This window comes from Phodopus roborovskii, unplaced genomic scaffold (genome assembly GCF_943737965.1).
Source record: "Phodopus roborovskii unplaced genomic scaffold, PHOROB, whole genome shotgun sequence".
In the NCBI taxonomy this organism is placed as follows: domain Eukaryota; kingdom Metazoa; phylum Chordata; class Mammalia; order Rodentia; family Cricetidae; genus Phodopus; species Phodopus roborovskii.
This window is the reverse complement of record NW_026126636.1, coordinates 5,626,480-5,648,622: the sequence shown is the minus strand read 5'-3', so window position 1 is coordinate 5,648,622 and position 22,143 is coordinate 5,626,480. Positions and strand designations below refer to the sequence as shown.

General features: G+C 48.8%; 2 protein-coding genes across 2 annotated transcripts in view; one reads left to right on the top strand and one right to left on the bottom strand.

The window, feature by feature from the left end:
* LOC127238916 (uncharacterized) overlaps positions 1-396 on the bottom strand; it is an 82,783-nt gene extending 82,387 nt beyond the window's left edge. The window contains exon 1 of the mRNA XM_051207689.1: positions 67-396. Within this exon, the coding sequence (XP_051063646.1) occupies positions 67-396 (330 nt within the window). The remainder of the gene's footprint in view (positions 1-66) is intronic.
* Positions 49-18,194, top strand: Wdr87 (WD repeat domain 87). The gene is made up of 7 exons (XM_051207688.1): positions 49-197; positions 5,376-5,496; positions 7,811-7,981; positions 8,888-11,760; positions 12,198-12,466; positions 12,841-16,556; positions 16,965-18,194. The coding sequence occupies exons 2-7, from the start codon at positions 5,422-5,424 to the stop codon at positions 18,192-18,194; spliced, it is 8,334 nt and encodes a 2,777-aa protein (XP_051063645.1). The 5' UTR covers positions 49-197; positions 5,376-5,421.
* The last annotated feature ends 3,949 nt before the right edge of the window (positions 18,195-22,143 follow it).

Here is a 22,143-nt window from a genome sequence, read left to right as displayed (position 1 = left end):
AGTGTGCACACGCGCTCGCTCTGGTCGCCGGGGTCAGTCCGCCAGGTGCGGGGCTGCGGGACTAACCGTTCTGTCGGTGGAGTCCTCCCTCTTCGTTTTCGACATAGCTTCCCTGGTCCCCTCTAGGTCTGCTCGTCTACACAGGAGCCCCCGGGTGCCGCCAAGCTCGCTGTCCCTGGTCGGGAGTGCTGTCGCAGGTAACAGGCGCGCCTCTTGCCTGAACCAGGCAGACACACCTACCCTCCCGCCCATGCGGAATCCGCGGAGCCAGAACGTGAGGACGCGGCTCCGTGTGTGCCCCTGTCCCCCTCCTTGGAGGCTCCAGACCTGTCCCCGAGCCGGGAGCCGCAGAATCACGACCCGTAGTGGCTGCCTGGCAGGCTTTTTCTCTTCCATTCATTCAGCGCTAACACGGTCTGAGGGTAACTAGTGTTTGTTGAATGCCTACATCCCGGGAAATGTCCAGATTTAATCCACTCGCTGAAGTAAGGGAAGATTCAACCTTTAAAATACCAGCAAAGCGGCATTGCCACTCTCCACAAGGGTTTCTGAGGCAATTGAATGGAATTGCACAGCCCTTCTACATCGTGCATACGCTTCCTGCTTCAGCCTGCTTCCTGGGAAGGTGTGCATTATGACACACTTCTTATTGGGACAGAACAAAGGAGTCATTCAGTTGCCCATTCATCCAGAAAGAAAAAAAAAATGTCTTATACATCCAGTCCAAGCCATTGTAATCTCAAGCAGTAACACCTATGAAAAATAGCTACATACACTGTTTCGCTTTAATTTTTGAGACCGTGACTGACCATGTAATTAGCTGGCCTGGAACTTAACTTGTAGGCTAAGCTGGCCTTGAACTCACAGAGATTGCCTGCCTTTGCCTCCAGGTGTTGGGGTTAAAAGCCAAGTTTAATTTTTTACATAAAATCAGGCATCCCAGCACTCACAAGGCTGAGGGCAAGGAAGGGGGTGACTGTACAGTGAGTTCTGGGCCATCCTGGGCTACAGAATTAGGGTGGGGGAGGGGACACGATTTTCTATAAAAACTCCTGAAGCCCACCATTCCCGGAGACTATAGGCTTTTAGTGGTTGCTGGGGTAGAGACGCTGCCTTCAGGGGTGTGGCCAATGGTAAGTTGCTCATGCCCATGAAAATAAACCCTCAGGGTTGCTCTTGTAACTTTTCATTAAACACTCTGGTTCACATAAATAGGTAAATAAAATAAATTTTGCACACAGCAATCAAGATGAATTTTAATAATGAGCCTTGATACATTAAAATTTTATTTGATTGTAAATATGTTTGCCGTTTCAGTTTTACAATTTAACTTAATTAAAAATATGAGACACTAAGAAAGTCATTTGTGGCATGGATTGTTGTAGCAAAAGGTTAGAAACTGCCCAATGTCTATTAACAAGCCGAATACAGTGGTAGAGGGTCTGTAATTTTAGCACTTGGGGAGTACAGACAGGGGGTCAGGAATTCCTTGGCTACATTGCAAGGTTGAGGCTAGCCTGGGCTACATGAGACCCACACACAGGACAAATGTCCATTAATAGGAATCTGAGTAAATGATGGGTCATATACCCTGCATCTGACAACTGTTGCAAAATTAAGTATAGCTCTATATTAATAGGAGCTAATCTCTAAGTAGAGTGAGAATGTATGTATACTATATATAGCATGCATATAGAAAACTGTGTATTATACTTGTGTATGTGCAGAACACCATTAGAAGATAAAGGCAGGACATTACCAAGTGCCAAGTGTGAAGCAGTGACTTTCTTTTGCTTATATGGCCCTTAGAATTCCAATACTTTTTTCTGTGGGCGGTGATGGCACACGCCTTTAATCCCTGCACTAAGGAGGCAGAGGCAGGAGCATCTCTGTGAGTTCAAGACCATCCTGGTCTACAGAGCAAGTTCCAGGACAGGCTCCAAAACAATACAGAGAAACCCTGTCTCGAAAAACAAAACAAAAAACCCAATTTTTTTTTCCACAGTCATTTTAAAAGTTAATTAAGGAGCCAGGTGGTGGTGGTGCACACCTTTAATTCCAGCACTAGAGAGGTAGAGGCAGACGGATCTTTGTCAGTTCAAGGCCAGCCTGATCTACAAATGGAGTTCCAGAACAACCAGGAATACACAGAGAAACCCTGTCTCAAATAAAACAAAACAAAAATTGAGGGAGAATCGTAATGAAGTCATAGTACTATCCTAAGAATTAAATAGGGGCAGGGAAGATGGCTCAGAGGTTAGGAGCATATACATTCTTTGAGAGGATCAGTTTCCCTCAAGTTCCTGGGGATCTGACGCCCTCTTCTGGCCTCCTCCCAGAGTACCTGCATTCGTGTGTACACACCTCTGCCACCACACAGGCTTAAAAAAATATATTAAAAGAGTATTAGTAAAATGTTTTAGTTACACCGTTAGCTCCCTTTGTTTGGAGTATAGCCAGTTTAGTACTTCGTGGTCTTGTGCTGGGCGCTGTTATTCCCAGGGACCTAACTCTTCTACTCCCTGGAAGCTAGCCCACTGTACTAGTGTATACTTGTCTGTCATAACAAAAGTTAAGAGCATTCTAGCCCTTTGAATCTGCCTACAGTCCAAGAGTAGTGCTCGGAGACCCTGTGTGCAAATGCCATCAGTAATGCTGTTCAAAGAACAACGAAAAGCCTAGTTGAACTCTCCAGTCTTGCTGTCAACTATTTGGCCCTTCTGGTCCCAGCTAGACTTCCTAATCTCCTGTCCCCAAATGTGAAACCTGCCTGGAAGGCCAGGCCTTTTCATTCATTCAGGGTCCATCTCAAAGTATGGGACACATGTCACTCTCCTTGTGGGTGACTACTTCGTGCTATGTGTCCTCAGAGTAAGTACCTTGTACTCTTCCTTCCTAAAATTGGATCACAATAGTCAGGCATGGTAGCGAATTTCTCAAGAGGTTTAGGCAGGAGGACCATTTGAACCCAAAGTACCAGGCTACCCTGAGCACACATGCTCAAATGCATATGAGTGGATACACACACACAAACACACACACACACACACACACACACACACAAAATGAATATTGCCAGCAGAATTTAAGTATGAAACAAAGGCTGCAGAAAACTTTTAATAACTCAGATGTGTCCCATTGTTAACCAGTTTCATGGCTATTTGTTGATGTCTCCTTTCCCAGCCAAACTGTAAAGTCTATGAAGCATGAAGTCTGCATCTCCTATGCTGTTAGACTCCAGTGAGTGCCCAGAGGGCTCGCAGGGGTGCCGTGTGGTGGAGTACAGTGCCCCCTGCAGTCAGCGTCCTCAAGCTACCTGCCTGTCCTCAGATTGGACATAAGAAAAAGGAGAAAAGCACAGACGTGACTTTTCCCCCATAGATAGGAGGATATAACATATCTTAGCTGCTAATACTTTGTCTCATACTCTGTCTACAGACTGAGTGCCACTAATAAATCATTTCTGAGTTAGCAAGTTGATACCATTGGAACCAATTCCTCCAGCGCTCATTCTAGACTTGTTTTTAGGGATTAACCTTGCGATTAGGGATGGAATTGGGAAGGGTTTAAGGGAGAGGAGGCCTCTGGGTCACCTGATGAATGAGTTCAAGGTAGGAGTGACAGGGAACACAAACTTTGGTGAGGACTCACTTGCCCCACCCTAACCCCAGCGGTGAAGCCCCCAAAAGGTCGGACTGCGTTGTAGGCTGGTGAGAAGTGGCACTCGATGGGTATATTCAAAACAACAGACGATAAATGGTAATGACTGCAAATTTGTCACAAATGAATGACTTCTCAGTGGTCCTGGGGATTTAAGGAGGACCCAGTGGGGAACATTGTAGGTTCCGGACTGGCCACTGGTGTGCAGGTTGGGACATAGATCACACCAGCTCCTCCAAGGTGGCCGATGGGGAATGAAATGGAAGACAGTACAGAAGCCTGGGATGAACTTGAGAGTACAGAGAGAACCAAGACGCCAAGGCTGAGGCCCAGTACCAGAGCCCAGTACCAGACCTACTCGAGTAGATTTGGGGGGCAAGAGCTTCCTCATGACAGGCTAGTAGAAAGAACCTCCTTATGTGATAAAGATTCAGAACCAACCGTGGATTGGCTCTTAGTCTTGAGTTGGGTGATGGTGGTGGTGGGGGTCACTCATGTTGGTCCCGGCTGGTCTAGAACTATCTCATTTAACCCAGGACGGCGTAACACCCAATCCCATTTTGCCTCAGCCTCCCAAGCACTGGAATCACAGGTGGTCTTGAACAATCTATCTTTCATACGAGGTTTTCTCACAGACCCCCACCCATGCTGCGTTTATGTTTCCTGCTGCTTCCTCTCAGATTCAGGCTAGTCTAGGTGCAAACACAGGACCAAAGCTTAGACATACTGGGAATTCTGCAACAAACCCTAACAGCATTCTAAACCAGTGGTCCTGTACTTTAGTGTGCAACAGATTAGTTGGTGAGCTTGCTAAAAGGCAAGTTATCATTGGGTCTTATACAGGAGTTTACAATGCAATAAAGGCTGGGGTTTCACCCAAGATAATTTGCCCTTCCTTCTTTCCTGTCCCTCCTCTTTTTCTTGGAAGCTCTAACTGTCCTTGAACTCATTATGTAGACCAGGCTGACCTCAAACTCACAGAGATCTGCCTGCCTCTACCTCCAGAGTTCTGGGATTATAGGCCTGTGCCATTCCTGCAAGCTGGAGGGGCTAGTACTGCTATGCAATCTAACAAGTTCCTAAAACACTGCTTTGGGAATCTTTTCTCCGAAGCGTTCCTTCACCAGCAGTCACTAGACCTTCATTGCCCTCTGCTGGCCAGACTATGAACTTGGCAGTCTTATTCATAGAGCAACTGGAAGTAGGAGGGGAAGGGAAGAGAGCTAAAAGGAGACACCTGGGGAGGGGGCACTGAGGACTGAGGATTGGGGACAAGCAGCAGGAAAGGGGAATGGGAAGGAGGGGATTAAAGAGGCAAGAAATAGAAGCCCAAGGCAGCCTAGAGCCTCTTGTGGTCATCTGTGCTTCCGGCTATACTTCGAAGGGCTTTCTCAGGAATTCCGGCTGATCTTTGCAACAATGTTGCAGAGCAGGTTAGGGATGTTGCTTCATGGCTAGCATGCGTGAAGCCCTGGGGTCCATCCTAGCATCCCATAACCCAGTCATGATGGCAAACGCTTAGAATCCCAGCACCTGGGAGGTGTGAGCAGGAGGACTGGAAGGTGAAGCCGTCCTCTGCTATATGGGAAGGTCAATGCACGAGGCTGTCAAGAAACAAAGAAAGACTCGAACTGTGAGTCCATGGTTCCTGCCTTCTGGCTCCGAGCCTCTAGAAAAGTAACCCATGAAAGAACCCCTCTTTTGGGTACCCACAGGTTTGCAAGCAACTGTCCTGAAGAGGACCAGGGAAAAAATCAAGTGATGTCTACCTCCAGGCTCATTCCCAAGTGGAATGAGTTTATGCGCTCTGTGAATGACGTCATTCAAAAAAGCAAGGTAAGGCATGTGTTTTTAGGACATTAACAGTATTGTTGATTTCTATCTACTTTATGGTAATAGGCACACCGTGCTTCCTGAAAGCAGAAAGCAGGGCAGGCCACTAAGACAACAGAAACGGGGAGGGGTGTGTGTGGGGAGCCATTTTCCAAACGACTCTACAGACATAATGATAATGGGACATAATGAAACATCTGGGTGCGCTGTCACAGGCCCCCCTGTGAGTGGAGCAATTTTCTGAAAGGGAAGAGTGTCTTAGTCGTTGCTCTGTTGCTGTGAAGGGACACCATAACCAAGGCAGCCCTACTAAAAAGAAGCATGTCACTGGGGACTTTCTTGTACTTTTAGAGGTTGAGTCCATCTTCACCATGGTGGGGAGCCTAGCAACAGGCAGGCAGGCAGGCAGGCAGGCATGATGCTGAAGAAATAGCTAAGGACTACATCCTGGTCCACAGGAAGCAGACTGGGAGATAGCTAGAGAGACTGCTGGGCGTGGCACAGGCTTTTGAAGCACCTCTTCCAACAAGGACGTATCTAATCCTTCCCAAACTGTTCAACTGGTGACTGCGTGTGGGAATAGATGAGTGTCTGGGGCCAGTCTCACTCAACCCAGCACACAGAGGAAAGGCACCAGAGAGAACATTTGCTAACCTCAGCTTTGCTGTAGCTGGCTCTGCGCACACGGGCCCCAAGTGCATGGCTCACATTCGTGTTCTATCTCTGCGGAATAATACACACCATGTACGCGCTTGCTGTTCCTTGGCCAGATGAGGTGTCCTGTGAGTGTTTGTGAAGGTGGGGTTTTTTTTTGTTGTTGTTGTTGCTGTTGCTGCGGCTGCTGTTGTTTTGCTTTCTGTTTCTTTTTTGAGACAGGGTTTCTCTGTGTAACAGTCCTAGCTGCCCTGGAACTCACTCTGTAGACCAGGCTGGCCCTGACCTCACTGAGATCCACCTGCCCCTCCCTCCCAAGCGCTGGGATTAAAGGCGTGTGATACCACCTCCCTGCTTTGTTTTGGTTTTTGTTCTTTGAAACAGTGTTTCATTGTATAGCCCTGGCTCTCTTGAAACTCACTCTTTAGACCAGGCTGGCCTCAAACTCACAGAGATCTGCCTACCTCTGCCTCCCCAGTGCTGGGATCAAAGGCATGCACCACCACCTCCTGGCTTGTGCAGGTTTATTACTTTTTTTAAGATTTATTTTATTGTTTTGTTTTGTTATATGCTGCCTGCATGTCCCTGCAGGGCCTGTAGAAGGCAGAAGAGGGCATTGGATTCTTTGGAACTGGAGTTACCGGCCATTGTGAGCTACAGTATGGGTTCTGGGAACCGGAAGTTGCTCTCGGCCAGAGCAACCAGTCCTCTTAACTGTTGAGCCATCTCACCAGCCACTAATTTGTATAGTTTTAATCTTTAATAATTCTAAGCTATGATGACTTTTGGTGTGTCCTGTCACATTGCATGAGGCTCTAATGTCATATACTTGTTTGAGTAATCTGTTAAATGTTAAGTCTTTTCTGATCCATGCACCCTTTAGATGTGGAGACGTTAGAGGATGGGTATGGCTAACTACACCATAATTTTATCTTGTGCCCACACCATATAACTTGGTCATCCAGATCCTATACAAGTGTGGTTTCATTTTGCGTTGGAGAACTTCTTACATGCTTGTAAAATGTGTCCTGTGCTTTGCACATGTGACTGTAACAGGAGTTAGGATGGGGAAGGGGTATGGTTTTTAGTTTGCTGTATGTTGCTGTGATAAAACCCTGACCAAAGGAAAGTTGGGAAGAGCGGGCTATTTCATTTTACAAAGTGCCACCAGGGGAAGCCAAGGCAGGGGCTCAAGGTAGGCGATTGAAGCAGAAACCTATGGAAGAATATTGCTTACTGGCTTATGCCCTCTGATTTGCTCCGTTAGTTTTTTCACACAGCCTACCTGCCCAAGAAAGCCCTGTGCTCAGTGGGCTGGGCCCTAATATGTCAATTAGCAATAAAAAGAAAATGCCCTATAGACATGCCCACAGACAAATCTGATTGAGGCAATCAATCCTTTGATAGACTATCTCTCCAGGTGTGTGAAATTGACAACCATCATGGAATAATTTGGGGAAATGCTGCAATCTTGACCTTGTTGTTTGTTGTCCTGGAACTCACTCTGTAGACCAGGCTAGCCTCAAACTCATAAGGATTGGTTTGCCTCTCTCTTCTGAATGCTAGACTAGAAGGCATGCCCCACGACTGCCCCCTCCCCATCTCTCTGTCTCTTTAGCAATGTGTTAGTGCCTGAGCATGAGTATGCCACATCTCTCCCCAGAAACCCACAGGGGATGCAAAGACTGATGTAGTTGTGCTGAGTGACCGATCGCAGGTGCTGTTCAAGGAATCTCGCTATCCTCAGACTATGCCACTCATATGCCATTACTTCATTGAAGCCCACTTCTTTGCCTCCCTCTCCTGGGCAACGACCTACACAAGAGAGACACTGGTAAGCCTGCTTTTCTCCATTCTCAGCGCCTCCAAGGGCCTTGCCCTTATAGCTCTCGACTGGAAAAGGAAGAGCCACCCAGATTCAGGGTTTCCCTTCATACTTTGTCTGTTCACATTGTTCACGTGGTGGAGACTTCATGGTTTCCCTAAAGTAAGTCGGGGTTAGTGAAAGGATTCAAGGCTCCCTTCCTCTACCCACTTTCCAGCCCCCTAAAGGTAAACATTATTCTAGTCTTCTGACACCTCCTTAGCAGAACAAAGCATCAGGGCAACCCCATGTCATGTCACACACCTGTCATCCCAGCACTCAGTGACCTGGGACGTTCCTTTCATACCAGGAGGATCATGAATTCAAGGCCAGTCTGGGCTACAAAACAAGACCCTGTCAAAAATAAACGAATAAATAAATAGGAGAAGGAGGAGGAGGTCAACCTGGCCCATACTGTGAATTCTAAGTCAGCCAGGGATACATAAGGAGGCCCTGTCAAGACTAAGGAAAAAGAAGTAGGCAGTGGTGGTGCATGACTTTGATGCCAGCACTGGGGAGGCAGAGGCAGGCAAATCTCTGCGAGTTCGAGGCCAGCTACAGAGTGAGTTCCAGGGCAGCCAGAGCTACACAGAGAAACCCTGTCTTGAAAACAAAATAACAAAGCACAAAGAAAGAAAGGAAGGAAGGAAGGAAGGAAGAGAAAGGAGGAGGGGTAAGGAAGAAAAGATGATAGTAGCTAAGGATTTGGCTCTCTCCTCCGCTGTCTTTCATTGTCCTGCAGGCTGTAGTATGGACGATAGTAGCTAAGGATTTGGCTCTCTCCTCCGCTGTCTTTCATTGTCCTGCAGGCTGTAGTATGGACGATAGTAGCTAAGGATTTGGCTCTCTCCTCCGCTGTCTTTCATTGTCCCGCAGGCTGTAGTATGGACGAAGAACAAAGCTGAGGACATGGTTGAAAGGAGAACCTTCACAATGACCGAGCGACTGCCAGCCATCCAGTCCATAGTGCACACAGGCGCCTTTCACCTAATCATCACCTACTGCGGTGACTTGATTCTGAGGCTCTTTGGGGACCATTTTAGGGCGTTTAAATCCATGTGTACCGTGCCCTGCCGCTTTGATATCACCTGTCTCTGCTTTGATCCAGAAACAAAGATGCTTCTGTCTGGCATCGTTGGGGCGGTGGTCACCTGGAACATCGAACACAACGGCAAGGGCCTCCAAATGATGCAGATATTTCCCACACCTGGTGATGAGCTGGTCCAGAATATCGTTCTGAACGGCCCCAATGGCTGCCTGGTTGCCCTGTGTGAAACTATGCTAAGAGTCCTTGACCGCCAGGACCAGGGCCACCTGGGAGAGGTGCGGAGGTTCACCACCACCAGCGTGGGCTCTCCTATCACCTGCTGCCTCACTAGCCTCAGTGGGAGCCTTATGTATGCGGGGAACAAGGCTGGGGAAGTCCATGTATGGAGCCTGAGCAGGAGCGCGCCCCTCCACAGCTTCAGGGCCCACGTCTCAGCAGTGATATGTATACAGAACCGGTCAGAGGCGCACACCATGCTGACAGCTGGCAAGGAAGGCACACTCAAGGAATGGAATCTCACTTCAGGGAATCTGCTCCGGCGGCTCGAGCTCGGCGAGGAGCTCCACAAACTCCAGTTTATCGACAACACTACTTTCTTCTGCCAGACAACTCATAATTTTTCCTTGCACCGTCTGCCCTGCTTCTACACACTCTTCAACGTCTGTGGCTCTGCTCCCCAGCAGCTGCGTCGAATCCGCTGCAAAGACGACTGCTTCCGCATCCTGTGCACGACCGAAGACGGCCTGTTGCGCTTTGTGTCTCCCGTCACCGGGGATCTTCTGATCATCACCTGGCCTCTCTCAGTCCTCGACCGTGCTGTGGATTGGGCCTATGATCCCAGTAAAGAGGAGCTCATAGTGGCAACGGGCACCTCAGAGGTGGTGGTGTTTGACACAAGCCGCAACCCTTGCCCAGTCAAGTATCTGTTGTGCACCTCACCGGACGATGAGGACTTTGTCCAGTGCCTGGCTTATGGCAATTATCATCTGGGGCGGGGGCTGGAAGGACTGATATTCTCTGGGCATCAGAGCGGTACTGTGAGGGTGCTCTCCCAGCACAGCTGCGCCAGGATCGAGAAAGTTTTGCACTTTGGGGCTGTGCTGGCTCTATCAGCGCTCTATGGAGGGCTTCTGAGCAGCCGAGACAACTCTTTGCTCTGTTCCTACGGGATAGATGACTACATACAGTTGTCAGAAATTGTGTTCGCTGGGACCAGACTACAGCTGCGGACCCTGGCTAGCATTCTCAGCAGCTGCCATCTAAAACACCTAGTCCTCTTACCGAAGTCTGTAGGTGCCATTACAGACGCCAACTGCCTGCGGCTCTGGAAGTTCCATGATTTCCTGTCCTTTGGGACAAAGCAAGGTACCCGGTTCATAGAGACATTGCCTCTGCACCAGTGCACCATCGTCTCCTTTGATGTGTGCTTGCCCTTGAGTCTTTTTGTCACAGGCGGCTCCGATGGCTCCGTCCGCATCTGGGACTTCCATGGTAGACTCATAGCCATGTTGGACTCATCACTGCGCTTCGGTCCACTCTGCTTTTTAAACGACCGGGCTGACCTGCTGGTGACTTTCAACCAGAGTATTTACCTGGTGTCTTGCTTAGAATTGTTCCCCGCAGCCATGCTCTCTCGCCTTGTCCTTTTGAGCATAACAGATGACATGGTAGAAGCCCCCAGACCTTTTGTACCAAGCTTCTTCTTCTCCTTTGAGACCATATTTGTGCCTAAGTACAGCTACCAAGATCAGCGGAGACAGGACCTAGAAGGCCTGACGTGCCTTGTCAATAAGCGGGCCATTGCCTTTGACCATAATGTGCCACATGTCATAGAAGAAGAAGATGATGGGAGCACCGTACTACTGGATGCTTCCCGGCAGGAATTTTTGGAGGCATCCGCCTTGGAGCAGATGACAAAGCAACCCCCAAGTCATTATGTGGTTCCTCCTCAGTTACAAATGACTGCCTGGGATGGACTCAACCCCTATCACATACTACGATGCTACTTCGGTCAAGAGAAGAAATGGCTTCTCGCTCCTGATTGCTACATCCCCAACTCAGTGATCCGTGCCCGTCTTTGGCCAGAGGGCAGCCCGATATTCCTACAGTGCAGCCTGCACTCACCCCAGCGGGATCTGGACTGGGAAAAGAAAGAGCCCTTCTTCTTCTGGCACAGCAAGATAAGAACTACCAGTGTAACAGAGCATGTTCCCGAGAAAGAGGACGAAAACTTCCTGCAGAGGAGATTAACCAAGGACATCACTTACAGCGTCCTCACGGACGCAGCAAACCGCAGCTGGCTGGGGAAGAAGATGAGCGAAGTAGCCATTAGTAGCCTGGTCGAGGCAATCCTCAACATTATGGTCCACTCCAACCCACTGAAATACCAATGCTGCATTGGTGCATTAGGACAAATCTTTGCCGCTTACCAGGTGTCCCCAACCCTACGCTCTGAGACAGCACACCGTCTGCTAGACGACACAACCCATTCTAACCCGCTTATCCGAGAACTAGCCTGGGAAGGGCTGAAGCGTCTGGGGATGATCACTCATCTCTTTGCCTTGCCTCTGGCCCAGGGATTAATGGACAAGGACCAGAGAGTGAGGAATAAAGCCATGGTCCTAATGCCTGAGACGGGAATCCATTCAAAGAGCTCTCTCTTAACCCTCATCCAGAAACCGGACATTTTCCGGGATTTGCAGTGAGTTGCTGGTGTTGTCCCGATTCTTTGCCACCAGCTCATCCCTCCACGCATCCCCTTCTTTGTCCTCGCCGTCTCTTTACCCCTGCTCATGCTCGCTTCAATCGCTCTTCCTTCTCTTCCGTGGCCCCTTTGGTTTCTAGACTGTCTCTGATGCCCTCAGCTGTTCCCCTCTGGCTTCTCCATGTCCTTTCTGTCTCCTAACTTCTCCAAGTCCCAGCTTCCATCTTGTTCTGCCAGTCTGCAGGTCCCCCTGTTGAGAGCGCCCTCGTCATACTTGCCCTGGCTTCCTGAGCACCTACCCTCCGCACTTTGGCTTCTGTGTAGTCCCCCCTTTGCCCCTCTGCCAACCCCCTGCATGCTCTGAAGCAGCTCTTCCCTTCCCGCCCCCATCGGTGCCCTGATTCAACAGTCTCTTCTCTCCTTGACTTTCATAGGCAAGAGATGATTGGGGAGGAGACCCTGGACCATCTTCTGGGGATGCGACCCACAGACATTCAAATCCTCATTACTCAAGTAGACCAGCGATTGAATGACAACCTGTCAATGTCCAAAGGAGATAGAAAGTTTGAATTTTCTTTAGCTCTCCCAGGGTCTCCTGTACCTAGTAAGGGCATTTCCTTGCTACCTATGTCAGCTCATGAAGAACCTGAGGTCAAGCCCAGCAAAGGCCAAAGATTGGCCCGAGCAGCTGGTAAAAGGCATGGTACGTATAAGGCGATCAGGCCCATGTTTGGGTCCCTAAGCGGAAGGACTAGAGAGGGTCCTGAGATACAAGGCAAGGGGGCAAATGGAGAGATTGAGCCAGAAGAGAGAATTCTCCTAGGAAAGATCTATACAGATTCTGGAAGACCTCAAATATCCTTCAAATCCCTGCCCCACCTCAGATAAGGAAGGAGGCACAGCCTGGGGACATACCTACCAAGGAGAAGGCCTTTTTTTTTTTTTTTTTTTTTTTTTTTTTTTGAGACAGGCCCCAGCCTTCTCTGTGATTTTAGTAAGCGTTTCCTTAACCTGCCATGCTTCTTCCCTCACTTTCGTGTCTTGTTTTTTTTTTTTTTTTTTTTTTTTTTGCAGCAGCCCGAAGACTGTTGCGAGGTCTCAGAAAAGCCAAAGAGGCAGCTAAACTGCGAAAACAAGAGGAGATAAAAGATCAGGGGGAAGCGGAGGCTGTCGAGGCTGTCACAGTCCATTCCAGGTCTTCAGTCGGGAGTCTATTAAGGAGCCCCCGAGACATTGAAATCTCAGAGAAAGACATCTTAAAGGACCACATTTCTGTGAGCATGAAAATGAGGAAAAAGCTGAAAGCCCCAGACAAGAAAGAAAAGAAAGCTCTAAAACCCAGCAAGCACAAGAAAAAGAAAAAAGAAGAATTTGAAGTTGCGGTTATAGGCGAGGAAATCTTGCCTCCCTCAGATGTAGTGGAGCCTCCCCCACGGAGGAGAAGGCCACGAGCCTCTGGGAGGGGCGTCGGGGGGACGCCTGGTAGGATCCTTACTGCAGAAGCCGCCTGGCGGGATGACCTCTGTAAGCTCGTGAACCTTAGGATAGCTGGTTCCCAAACCCAGATAGCGGAAGAGCTAGGTATTGAGCTGCTGGCTGTTGCTAAGGAGGTACTGATAGATAAGCACCCGAGCTGGGAACTCTTTATGGAGATCTGCCCACTGGTGGAGGAAGAAGTGGCTGAGGACTCTCGGTGGCAAGAGGAAGAAGCAGGTTCTGTCCCTGAAGAAGCAGTCGGAGAGGAAATGGTCACCGCAGCTGAGGAAGAAATACCAGAGGCAGGAGAAGAAGAAACGGCCGAGAAAGAACTGAGAGCAAAGGAGGAGGAGGGGGGAGTGATTCGCAAAAAGGGCAAGAAGAAAGAAGTTGCTTTCTTAGAACAGGGTGAGGTAGGCAGAGGAAAGGGCAGGCCCCGGAAGGAAGGCAAGAAAGCGAAGAAGATGGCAAAACAGGAGAAAATGAAAGGAGGCTTGAAAGAGAAGAGAGTCTCCACAGAGGAGCTGCCTGCGACTTCCGAAGCGGAGGCGGTGGCGGAGGCGGAGGCGGAGGCGGTGGCGGAGGCGGTGGCGGTGGCGGAGGCAGAAAAGGTGGAAGCAGAAGAAAAACCAGAGGAAGAGAGGAAGCTGTCCTGGGAAGAGTGGAAGAGGTCTTGGGACGCGTGGCATAGACTCCAGACAGTGTCTTGGGAAGAATGGAAGAAAGAGTGGGACCGGAAGTATTTTGAGGAGCAGAAACAACGCAGGGCTGGACAAGAGCTGCTGCAGAGAGGGGAAGAGGAAGAGGAAGAGGAAGAGGAAAAGGAGGAGGAGGAAGAGGAGGAGGAGGAGGAGAAGAAGAAGAGGAACAGGCTGAAATGGGACGAATGGAGGCAGGTCTGGGAAAATATCATATCGAAGACCAAAACGGAGATGGGGTTGGAGCTGGCAGATGTACAGCCGGTAGAACTCGGGGAAGACTTTGAGGAGGAGACTGAGGAAGAGGCTGTCACAGAAGAGCAGAAACAGATGCTAGAGGCGCAGAGAGAGGCCAGGGCAGAGTGGAAGGAAGCCCGAGCGGAGAGACAGTGGGCCAGAGAGAACAGGCAGCTGTCGACAGAAGAGGAGAAACTGTCCCAGGATGAGAGGAAGCTGGCCCAGGAAGAGAGGAAACTGGCCCAGGAGTATGTGAAAAGGGCCGCCGCCGGTGAAAAGCTGGGCCACGTAGAGATGACCCTTGGTGAGAAAGAAGAGCATCTGGCCAAGGAAGAGGAGTTTCTAAGTCAGCAAGCAGAGCAGCTGGCCCAGAAGAAGAGGAAACTGGCCAGAAAGTTGGAGAAGCTGGCTCGCGAGGAAGAAAAAGTCGCAAAGAAAACTGCAAAAGTGGCCGAGATCAATGTGGTGTTGGCTCAGAAAATGGAAACCCTGACTCAAAAGGAGCGGAATCTGGACTTTCAGGAGAGGGAGCTGAAGGAGGACGCTAAGGCCCTGGAATGTGACGTGAGGGAGCTGGCCTGGAAAGAAGATGAAATGAACGAGGAAGAGGAAAGGCTGGCCGAGAAAAGGGAGAAGCTACCAGAGGAGGAGACGCTGCTGACCTGGTACAAGGAGAATCTGTCACTGGAAGAGAAAACGCTGGCCCAGGAGGAGGAGCTGCTGATGGAAGAAGAGAGAAAACTGGAGGGAGACCAGACACCTGAGGAGGAGGAGAGGCTGTTGGAGAGGAGGGAGATAGGGAGGGAGAAGAAAGAGAGGTTGGCCCAGGAGAAGGAGAGACTGGCCCAGAAAAAGAAAGAACTGGACGAGAAGAAGACCCACCTAGCCCAGACAGAAGAAGATTTGGTCCAGGAGAAGTATGCACTGTCTCTGGAAAAGCAGAGACTGGCTGAGCGGGAAGCCACTCTCCGAGACCATGAAGACAAAGTCCTCAAGGGGAAAGAACAGCTGCGAGACGTAAAACACAAGCTGGAGCTGTACAGGGAGAAACTGCTTCAGGTGAGCAGGAAGCTGAAGGAGGAGAAACAGGTCCTGATATCGAAGAGAGAGAGGATGGCCGAAGCAGAGAGAAAATTGGGGGAGGCAGACCTGATCCTGGCAGAAAAGCAAGGGAGATTGGCCCAGGAAAAGATGAAGCTAGCTGACGAGATTAAGGTCATAATCCAGAAAAGCCAGTTCTTCAGAGAGGAGATGGAGATGGCTGAAGAAGGGATGGCCCTGACTGAGGAGATGAAGAGAGTGGCTGAAGAGAAGATAAAGCTAGCAGAGGAGTCCAAGCCGCTGTCCAGGAGGGGGACGGAAGAGATCTCGAGAAAAAGACTGACTGAGCACGAGGTAACCCTGCTGAAGAAGCGACTGTCACTGGAGGAGAAGATTCTGACCTATAAGGACAGACTACTGGCGACGGAGGAGAAGAACGCCGCCAAAGGGAAGCTGGAGCTCATCAGAGGACAGCGGCTACAGGCCCAGGAAGAGAGGAAGTTAGCCAGAGCAACCAGGAAGATGGGGAAAGAGATGGCTGTTTCCCGGGAGCTGCCACAGATGAGAAAATCCTTAAAGGTGCTTCAAAAACTAGTCAGCAAAGAAAGGAAAATTACCCAGAAAGAGACAAGGATGACAAAGATAAAACGGACACTGCTTGTGAAGGAGGCCAAGCTAAATAAGGAGGAGCACAGACTTGATGTGAAGGAGCTGGACACGTATGAAGAACAACCAGAAGTCATCAGTGACGAGAAGAAACTGGCTAAGATGGAGAGGCATCTGGCCAAGGAGATGGAGAAACTGAAAAGCCAAGAGCAAAGGGCGGCTGAAGAAGAGAGTGAACTTGTCTGGTGGGGCCAGGTAGAGCTCCCAGAGGAGGAAGACCTTGAGGTAGAAGAGGGAGTCTTTAAAAACTTGTGGAGAAGGAGATGGGCATGGGCAGGGCCTCTTCCTGGGACGGAAAAGTTTTATGATCTGTTAGAACAGGTAGAATGTAAAGAGAGCTTTACCAAGGAGATGGAAAGCCTGCTGGAGGAGGTGGAGGCAGAAAAAGAGAGTCTGTCTGAGGAAGAAAGGGAAGATGAGGAGGAACTGAAGGAAGAGGAGGAGGAGGAAGGGGGAAGGGAGCAGAAAGCAGAGAGGGAGGAGGAAGAGATGAAAATGGAGGAGGGGATTAAAAGAGAAGAGGAGGGACAAAAGGTACTGGAGGAGAAGGAAGAGCGAGAAAGGGAGGAGGAGACAGAAAAGGAGGAGGAGAAGATGGAACGGGTGCATGAGGAGGAAGAGGAGGAGGAAGAGGAAGAGGAGGAGGAAGAGGAAGAGGAGGAAGAGGAAGAGGAGGAGGAGGAGGAGGAGGAGGAGGAAGAAAGCCGGAGTGAAGAGGAAAAGGAGAAACTCATTTTGGAGGAAGTGAAGAAGGAAGAGGCGGTGCCAAAAAGAGAAAAGCCTAAGGAACAGGAAGTGAGGAGCAGGCTCATCCTACCAAGAAGGGAAATAGTCTCTCACCTCGGACAAGGCATCCCTGAGCTCAAAGGGAGCGCGGTAAGGCTGAGGGGGGCAAAAGGCCTTCCTGGAAAACTGACTCCAGCAACCGAGGTGGTGTCACATGAAGTGAAGAAAATGGAAGAAAAGTCTGTGTTATTTGATACATCCAAGTTAACCCTAAGGACAAAACGGATGGATAAAGAGAGGGAGTGGTTGGAGAAATATAAACGGGAACCTCCATACCCTCTGGATGTGATTTCCAAGGAGGAACCGACAGTTGCGATCAAACCGTTCAGGTCTCCGATAGTTGGTAGGGCCATGAAAGCTCGCAAACTCCAGCGCAAGGCACCACAAACCAAGTGGTTTCTGCAGCAGCATCTTTCTCTGGCACGACATATAAGCGCAGAGATGCCGCCTCTGCCTGAAATCTCGACAGAGGAACGCTATTCAGAGGCAGGTGTCTCAGATCTGGAATGGCTGCACAATGTGTTAGGACAGATGGAAGCAGGAAAAGAACTCACTAGAGACAGTTTCCACAGACTGTGTCAGCTCCTCAAAGACCTCACCACGACGGGAGACCTGGAGTGGCTGCACCTGGCAATACTGGAGGTCATTGTGGAACGCCACAAGCAGAGTGTGACTTCAAAGCCTGCCAGGGAACCCATGAGCCCCAAACACCTGAAAGTGATCCCTCCTATAAAAGGGAAGGAGAGGGAGAGCTGGCAAAAACCGGCTATCCACATACCAGGGCCCCCACCAGCTACCAAGGGGGCTACAGAGCCAAAGGCTATACACTGGCATCTTCTAGGAGAGCCATACAGAAGAGCACGTGTGCAGCATTTATTCAACGTTCTTAAGGAAATGGAGACGCGACCTTTTAAGCCTACCACAAGAGACATTTTGATAGATGCCCATTCTTCTGTAAACAAACAAACCTTGGCACTAATGTTTCAGAAGGACTTTGGGGATCTTAAAGGTAAAAGCAGGTATCCCAAACTGCCTAAGTTGGAGAAAAAGCCTATCTTAAAAAGAGAAGAGCTGCCTCCATGGGAGACGTTTGTGGCGCTCTACCATGTTTTGCGGATGCTGCTGCAGCGGTATGCCAAAGACATGGCTACTTGGATGGAAAAGTTTTACCAGCTCATGGACCTCTACCAGCTTCAGTCCCCCCACATCCAGAGGCTGCTGCAGGACCTGCTACTGACAAAGGGGCCTCAGACCCTAGAGTTCGTCTCCCAAGAGACTCTGCAGGCCGTGGAGCTAGTGCCCGGGGAGCGGCTGTTATACTGCTTAATTTGTGGTGGCTCCCATCCCCCACACATGCCTCTGGACTTCCAGGAAGTGATCCCACTTCCTGAGCAGAATAATGTGCACACCATTCGACCCAAAGGCATTGCCAAGTATGGGATCCTTGAAATTGCCTGGAAGAGTCTGCCCCAAGCTGATATTCACCTCATCAAGAAAGCACCCCATGTTATCGTTCACACTCCCTGACTTGGGACTGGCGACCCATGTTATCTATCGTTCACACTCCCTGACTTGGGACTGGCGACCCATGTTATCTATCGTTCACACTCCCTGACTTGGGACTGGCGACCCATGTTATCTATCGTTCACACTCCCTGACTTGGGACTGGCGACCCATGTTATCTATCGTTCACACTCCCTGACTTGGGACTGTGTCAAGAGATACAATTCTCAAATGGAGAAAGAAAGGCCTGGTCTCAGAAACGACACCTTTATATTCCAGGGCCCACACAGAGGTAGAGCAAGGTCGGAAAGTTGGTTTTTGTTTTTGTTTTTTCTCTACCCAGCTCTAGAGGCCAATTTCTGTATGTGGAATAAAGAGAAAATTGTCATTTGTAATAAACTTTGATGTGTCCCTTTGACCCAAATGTTGTTCCAGAGTCATGTCTGAGAGCGGGCAAACTTCCCCAAAGGTGAGGCCAGAGAGGCTTCCATTGTCCTCTTGCCTCCCACGGTTTGTCGTAAATACAGAAGAAAGTAAATTAGTGGCACAAAAAGCAAAAGGCATTGTGTTACTATGACAAGTATTGACAGTTGTGGGGAAAGGTGGAATTTAAAATTGGAAGAGTGAGGGCCAGGCATGGTGGTGAACACTCTTAACCCTAGCGCCTAGGAGGCAGACGCAGGTGGGTCTCTGTGAGTACCAACCGAGCCTGGTCTACAGAGTGAGCGCCAGAACAGCCAGGACACATAGAGGAGCCTAGCCTCAAAGCAAAAGTAACAAAAAGGAGTTAGAAGATGGAACATTTTTTCACTTAGTACTTGGGGCCATGGAGTTCCGCTTGCTAATGAGGAGATGAAAATGGCAGATGACTTAGGGTTTTGTTTTGTTGTTTCTGAGATAGGATCTCACTATGTAGCTGGGTCGGGTCATTAGGCTTGACAGAAAGCATTTTTACACACCAAGCTGTCTCACTGGCTCCCTGAATAAACATTCTTTTTTTTTTTTTTAAACATTTATTTATGCCAGGTGGTGTTGGCCCATGCCTTAAGTCCTAGCACTCTGGAGGCAGAGGCAGGTGGATCTCTGGGAGTTCAAGGCCAGCCTGGTTTACAAGAGCTGTCTCGAAAACCAATCTCTCTCTCTCTCTCTCTTTGTGTGTGTGTGTGTGTGTGTGTGTGTAATATATATATATATATATATATATATATATATATATATATGTATTATACAGTGTTCTGCCTGCATGCATGCATGCATGCCTGCGGGCCAGAACAGGGGACCCGACCTCATGGTGAGCCACCATGTGTTTGCTGGGAATTGAACTCAGGACCTCTGGAAGAACAACCAATGCTCTTAAGCTCTGAGCCATCTCTCCAGCTCCAATATATAGCCTTTTAACCCCATCGTTAAAATGAAAGCATCCTAAGTGGTCCTAGGTTCAGAGCCATCTGAATATCATTATATATACCAGTTCTGATGAATGGGGGATCCCATCTCTCCCATGGCTTCAGCAGCTGGAGTTTCGAGTGACTGCACACTTAGGTGTTATCTGTCCATCCCTCTCCACCTCTGCATTTTAACCCCCGCCTGTAATCCCCTTGACTCCCATGAAGTCTATAAACACATCTTGACTTCCCTCCTTAACAATCTAGTACACAAATGAAATTCCCTCTAGCTGGGCATGCATTTCAAAGAGGAGCGACAGTAAGTCCTTTGTCATCTGCTTTGTGACAGTGTTTGAACTTTACTCCTGCCACCTTTAACAGCCATCCTACCAGAATGCTGAGAATTCCCAACATGCTAGAGGTCACATATGTTCTACCAAAACAGAGGTAAATAATCTCTTTGCAAAGTTGCTCACATCTAGAACCCTATCTCTGGGGATGCAAAGGCAGTGAGAGCACCACAAATTGAAGGCCAGCCAGGATTACATAGTGAGTTCAAGACCAGCCACGATAATATAGCAGCCAGACTGGGTCTCTAAGCTATTACTCAGGTGTGATAGTGCTGTACTCCCATTTCTTGAGGATAACGAACTCCAAGTTATTATTGACCACACAGGGAACTTGAGGCCGGTATAAACCTGGTAAGACACTGTCTCAAAAACAAAAACAAACAAAAACCCCAGCACCAGAGAGATAATTTTAAAAAGGTAGTAAAACTGTAACATATTTAAGTTCTAGTATACATACTAACTAGCTCAGGGATTGATCCAGAGTTGCTGGCATGCAGCCCAAGCGTCCTACTTCTATGCTGTACATCTCTAGTTCCTATGTTGGTGGCTTTTAAAAGGCTTTTATAAGGGTTTTGCCTTTAGGTATTTAGGCACACCACATGTGAGCCGGGTGTCTGAGGTCAGAAGAGCCTCAGATCCCCTGGAACTGGAGTTGCAGATGGTTGTGAGTTGCCATGTGGTGGTTGCTGGTAACAACCTAGGTCCTCTTCAAGAATAGCATGTGCTCTTAACTGTTGAGCCACCTCTTTAGTCCCCAGTTTATAATAGCTGCAGTGTAAAAGCAAAAGAAGTATCCAATTTGCAGATAATGCCTGCTTTTGGTATGGATGACAAAAAGTTTTCATTACTTAAAAACTTTGAGACAACGGTAATAAAGGACACTTAAAACCCGACATTTTTTTCCCTAGAGCAAAGGAGAACTCACTAATATATAGGTTCTGAGCCAATACACAGAAACTTGATTAAGAATCTTGCCAAGGTCTGAATTGACACAAGAAAGCAAATTCCCTGGGGCTGGTGAGATGACCCAGTGGTCAAGAAGATTGTTGCTCTTGCAGAGGATGCTAGTTTGGTCCACACGGTGTCGATAACTAACTCGTCCCAGGGGATCTGGCGCCACCTTCTGGCTGTCTTGGGCACTGCACACATGTTGCTCTTCCACATACGAAGGCAAAATACACACACTTTTAGTTAGTTTAATCAGAAGATTTTTAATTGTGTGATGGGTGGCATGTTACACCATGGTGTGTGTGTGTGTGTGTGTGTGTGTGTGTGTGTGTGTAGGTCGGAGAACAACTTTGAGGAACCGTTTCCTGCCTTCTACTTTGTCGAGGCAGAATCTCATTATTTCTGTCACTGTATTGCATGCTTCAGGCTAGCTGGTCCCTGAGTGGCCAGTTGTTCTGTCTCACTACCCATCTCCACCTCCCGGTAATACTGGGATTACATATATCTACCACTGTAACCATCTTTTTACACAGGTTCCAGGACTCTGTCATCAGATTACCATGGCAAATGCTTTCACTCGCTGAGTTATCTCCTCAGCCCCAGCTAAGATTTAAAATAGGGAAATGGTAGCTGGGCCTTGGTGGTGCATGCCTTTAATCTCAGCAGAGGCAGATGGGGCTCTGTGAATTCAGGGCCAGACTGAGCTACAGAGAGAGCTCCAGGACAGGCTCCAAAGCTACACAGAGGGACCCTGTCTGGAAAAAAATTAAACAAACAAACAAACAAAACAAAAAACAAAAACAAAAAAACAAAACAAAAAACCAAAACCCAAAACAAAAAACAACAACAAAAACAACAAAACCCACAAATACAGGGAAATGTTAAAAAACCCAAGAGAAGGCTAGGAGGAACACAATTGGAGATGTGAGCTATCTGGGCATCAGGAGGCAGATAGGGCGGAACTGTTGCTCTGCTACTGGTGCTCTCCCACTGCTGGTGACAGGAAATGCACACAGGGCTGGTGAAATCCACTCACACCGGTTCCCAGTGCCGACAGACTGCAGGGATGGCCTCCACAGGCAGAAGACATAGTTCTCCAGCTGCTTTTCTAGTTAATTTCTCACCAGCATCTCTCCCGCTGGTGGAGCCTACCAGGAAGCTAACAGTCAAGGGATTGTGAGCAACAGCCTATAGCTTCCCTCTGTCAGCTATACAAAACAATGAATAAAACAGTCGGCCGGAGTCTGAGAAACTTTAAATGATCAAAGCACACCGATTACTATTTAAAA

Coding starts and splice junctions, on each gene's coding strand:
- Wdr87 (XM_051207688.1), top strand. CDS start 5,422: ATGTCTACCTCCAGGCTCATTCCCAAGTGGAATGAGTTTATGCGCTCT. Junction 5,497..7,810: donor ACGTCATTCAAAAAAGCAAG/GTAAGGCATGTG, acceptor ATCTCTCCCCAG/AAACCCACAGGGGATGCAAA. Junction 12,467..12,840: donor AGCAGCTGGTAAAAGGCATG/GTACGTATAAGG, acceptor TTTTTGCAGCAG/CCCGAAGACTGTTGCGAGGT.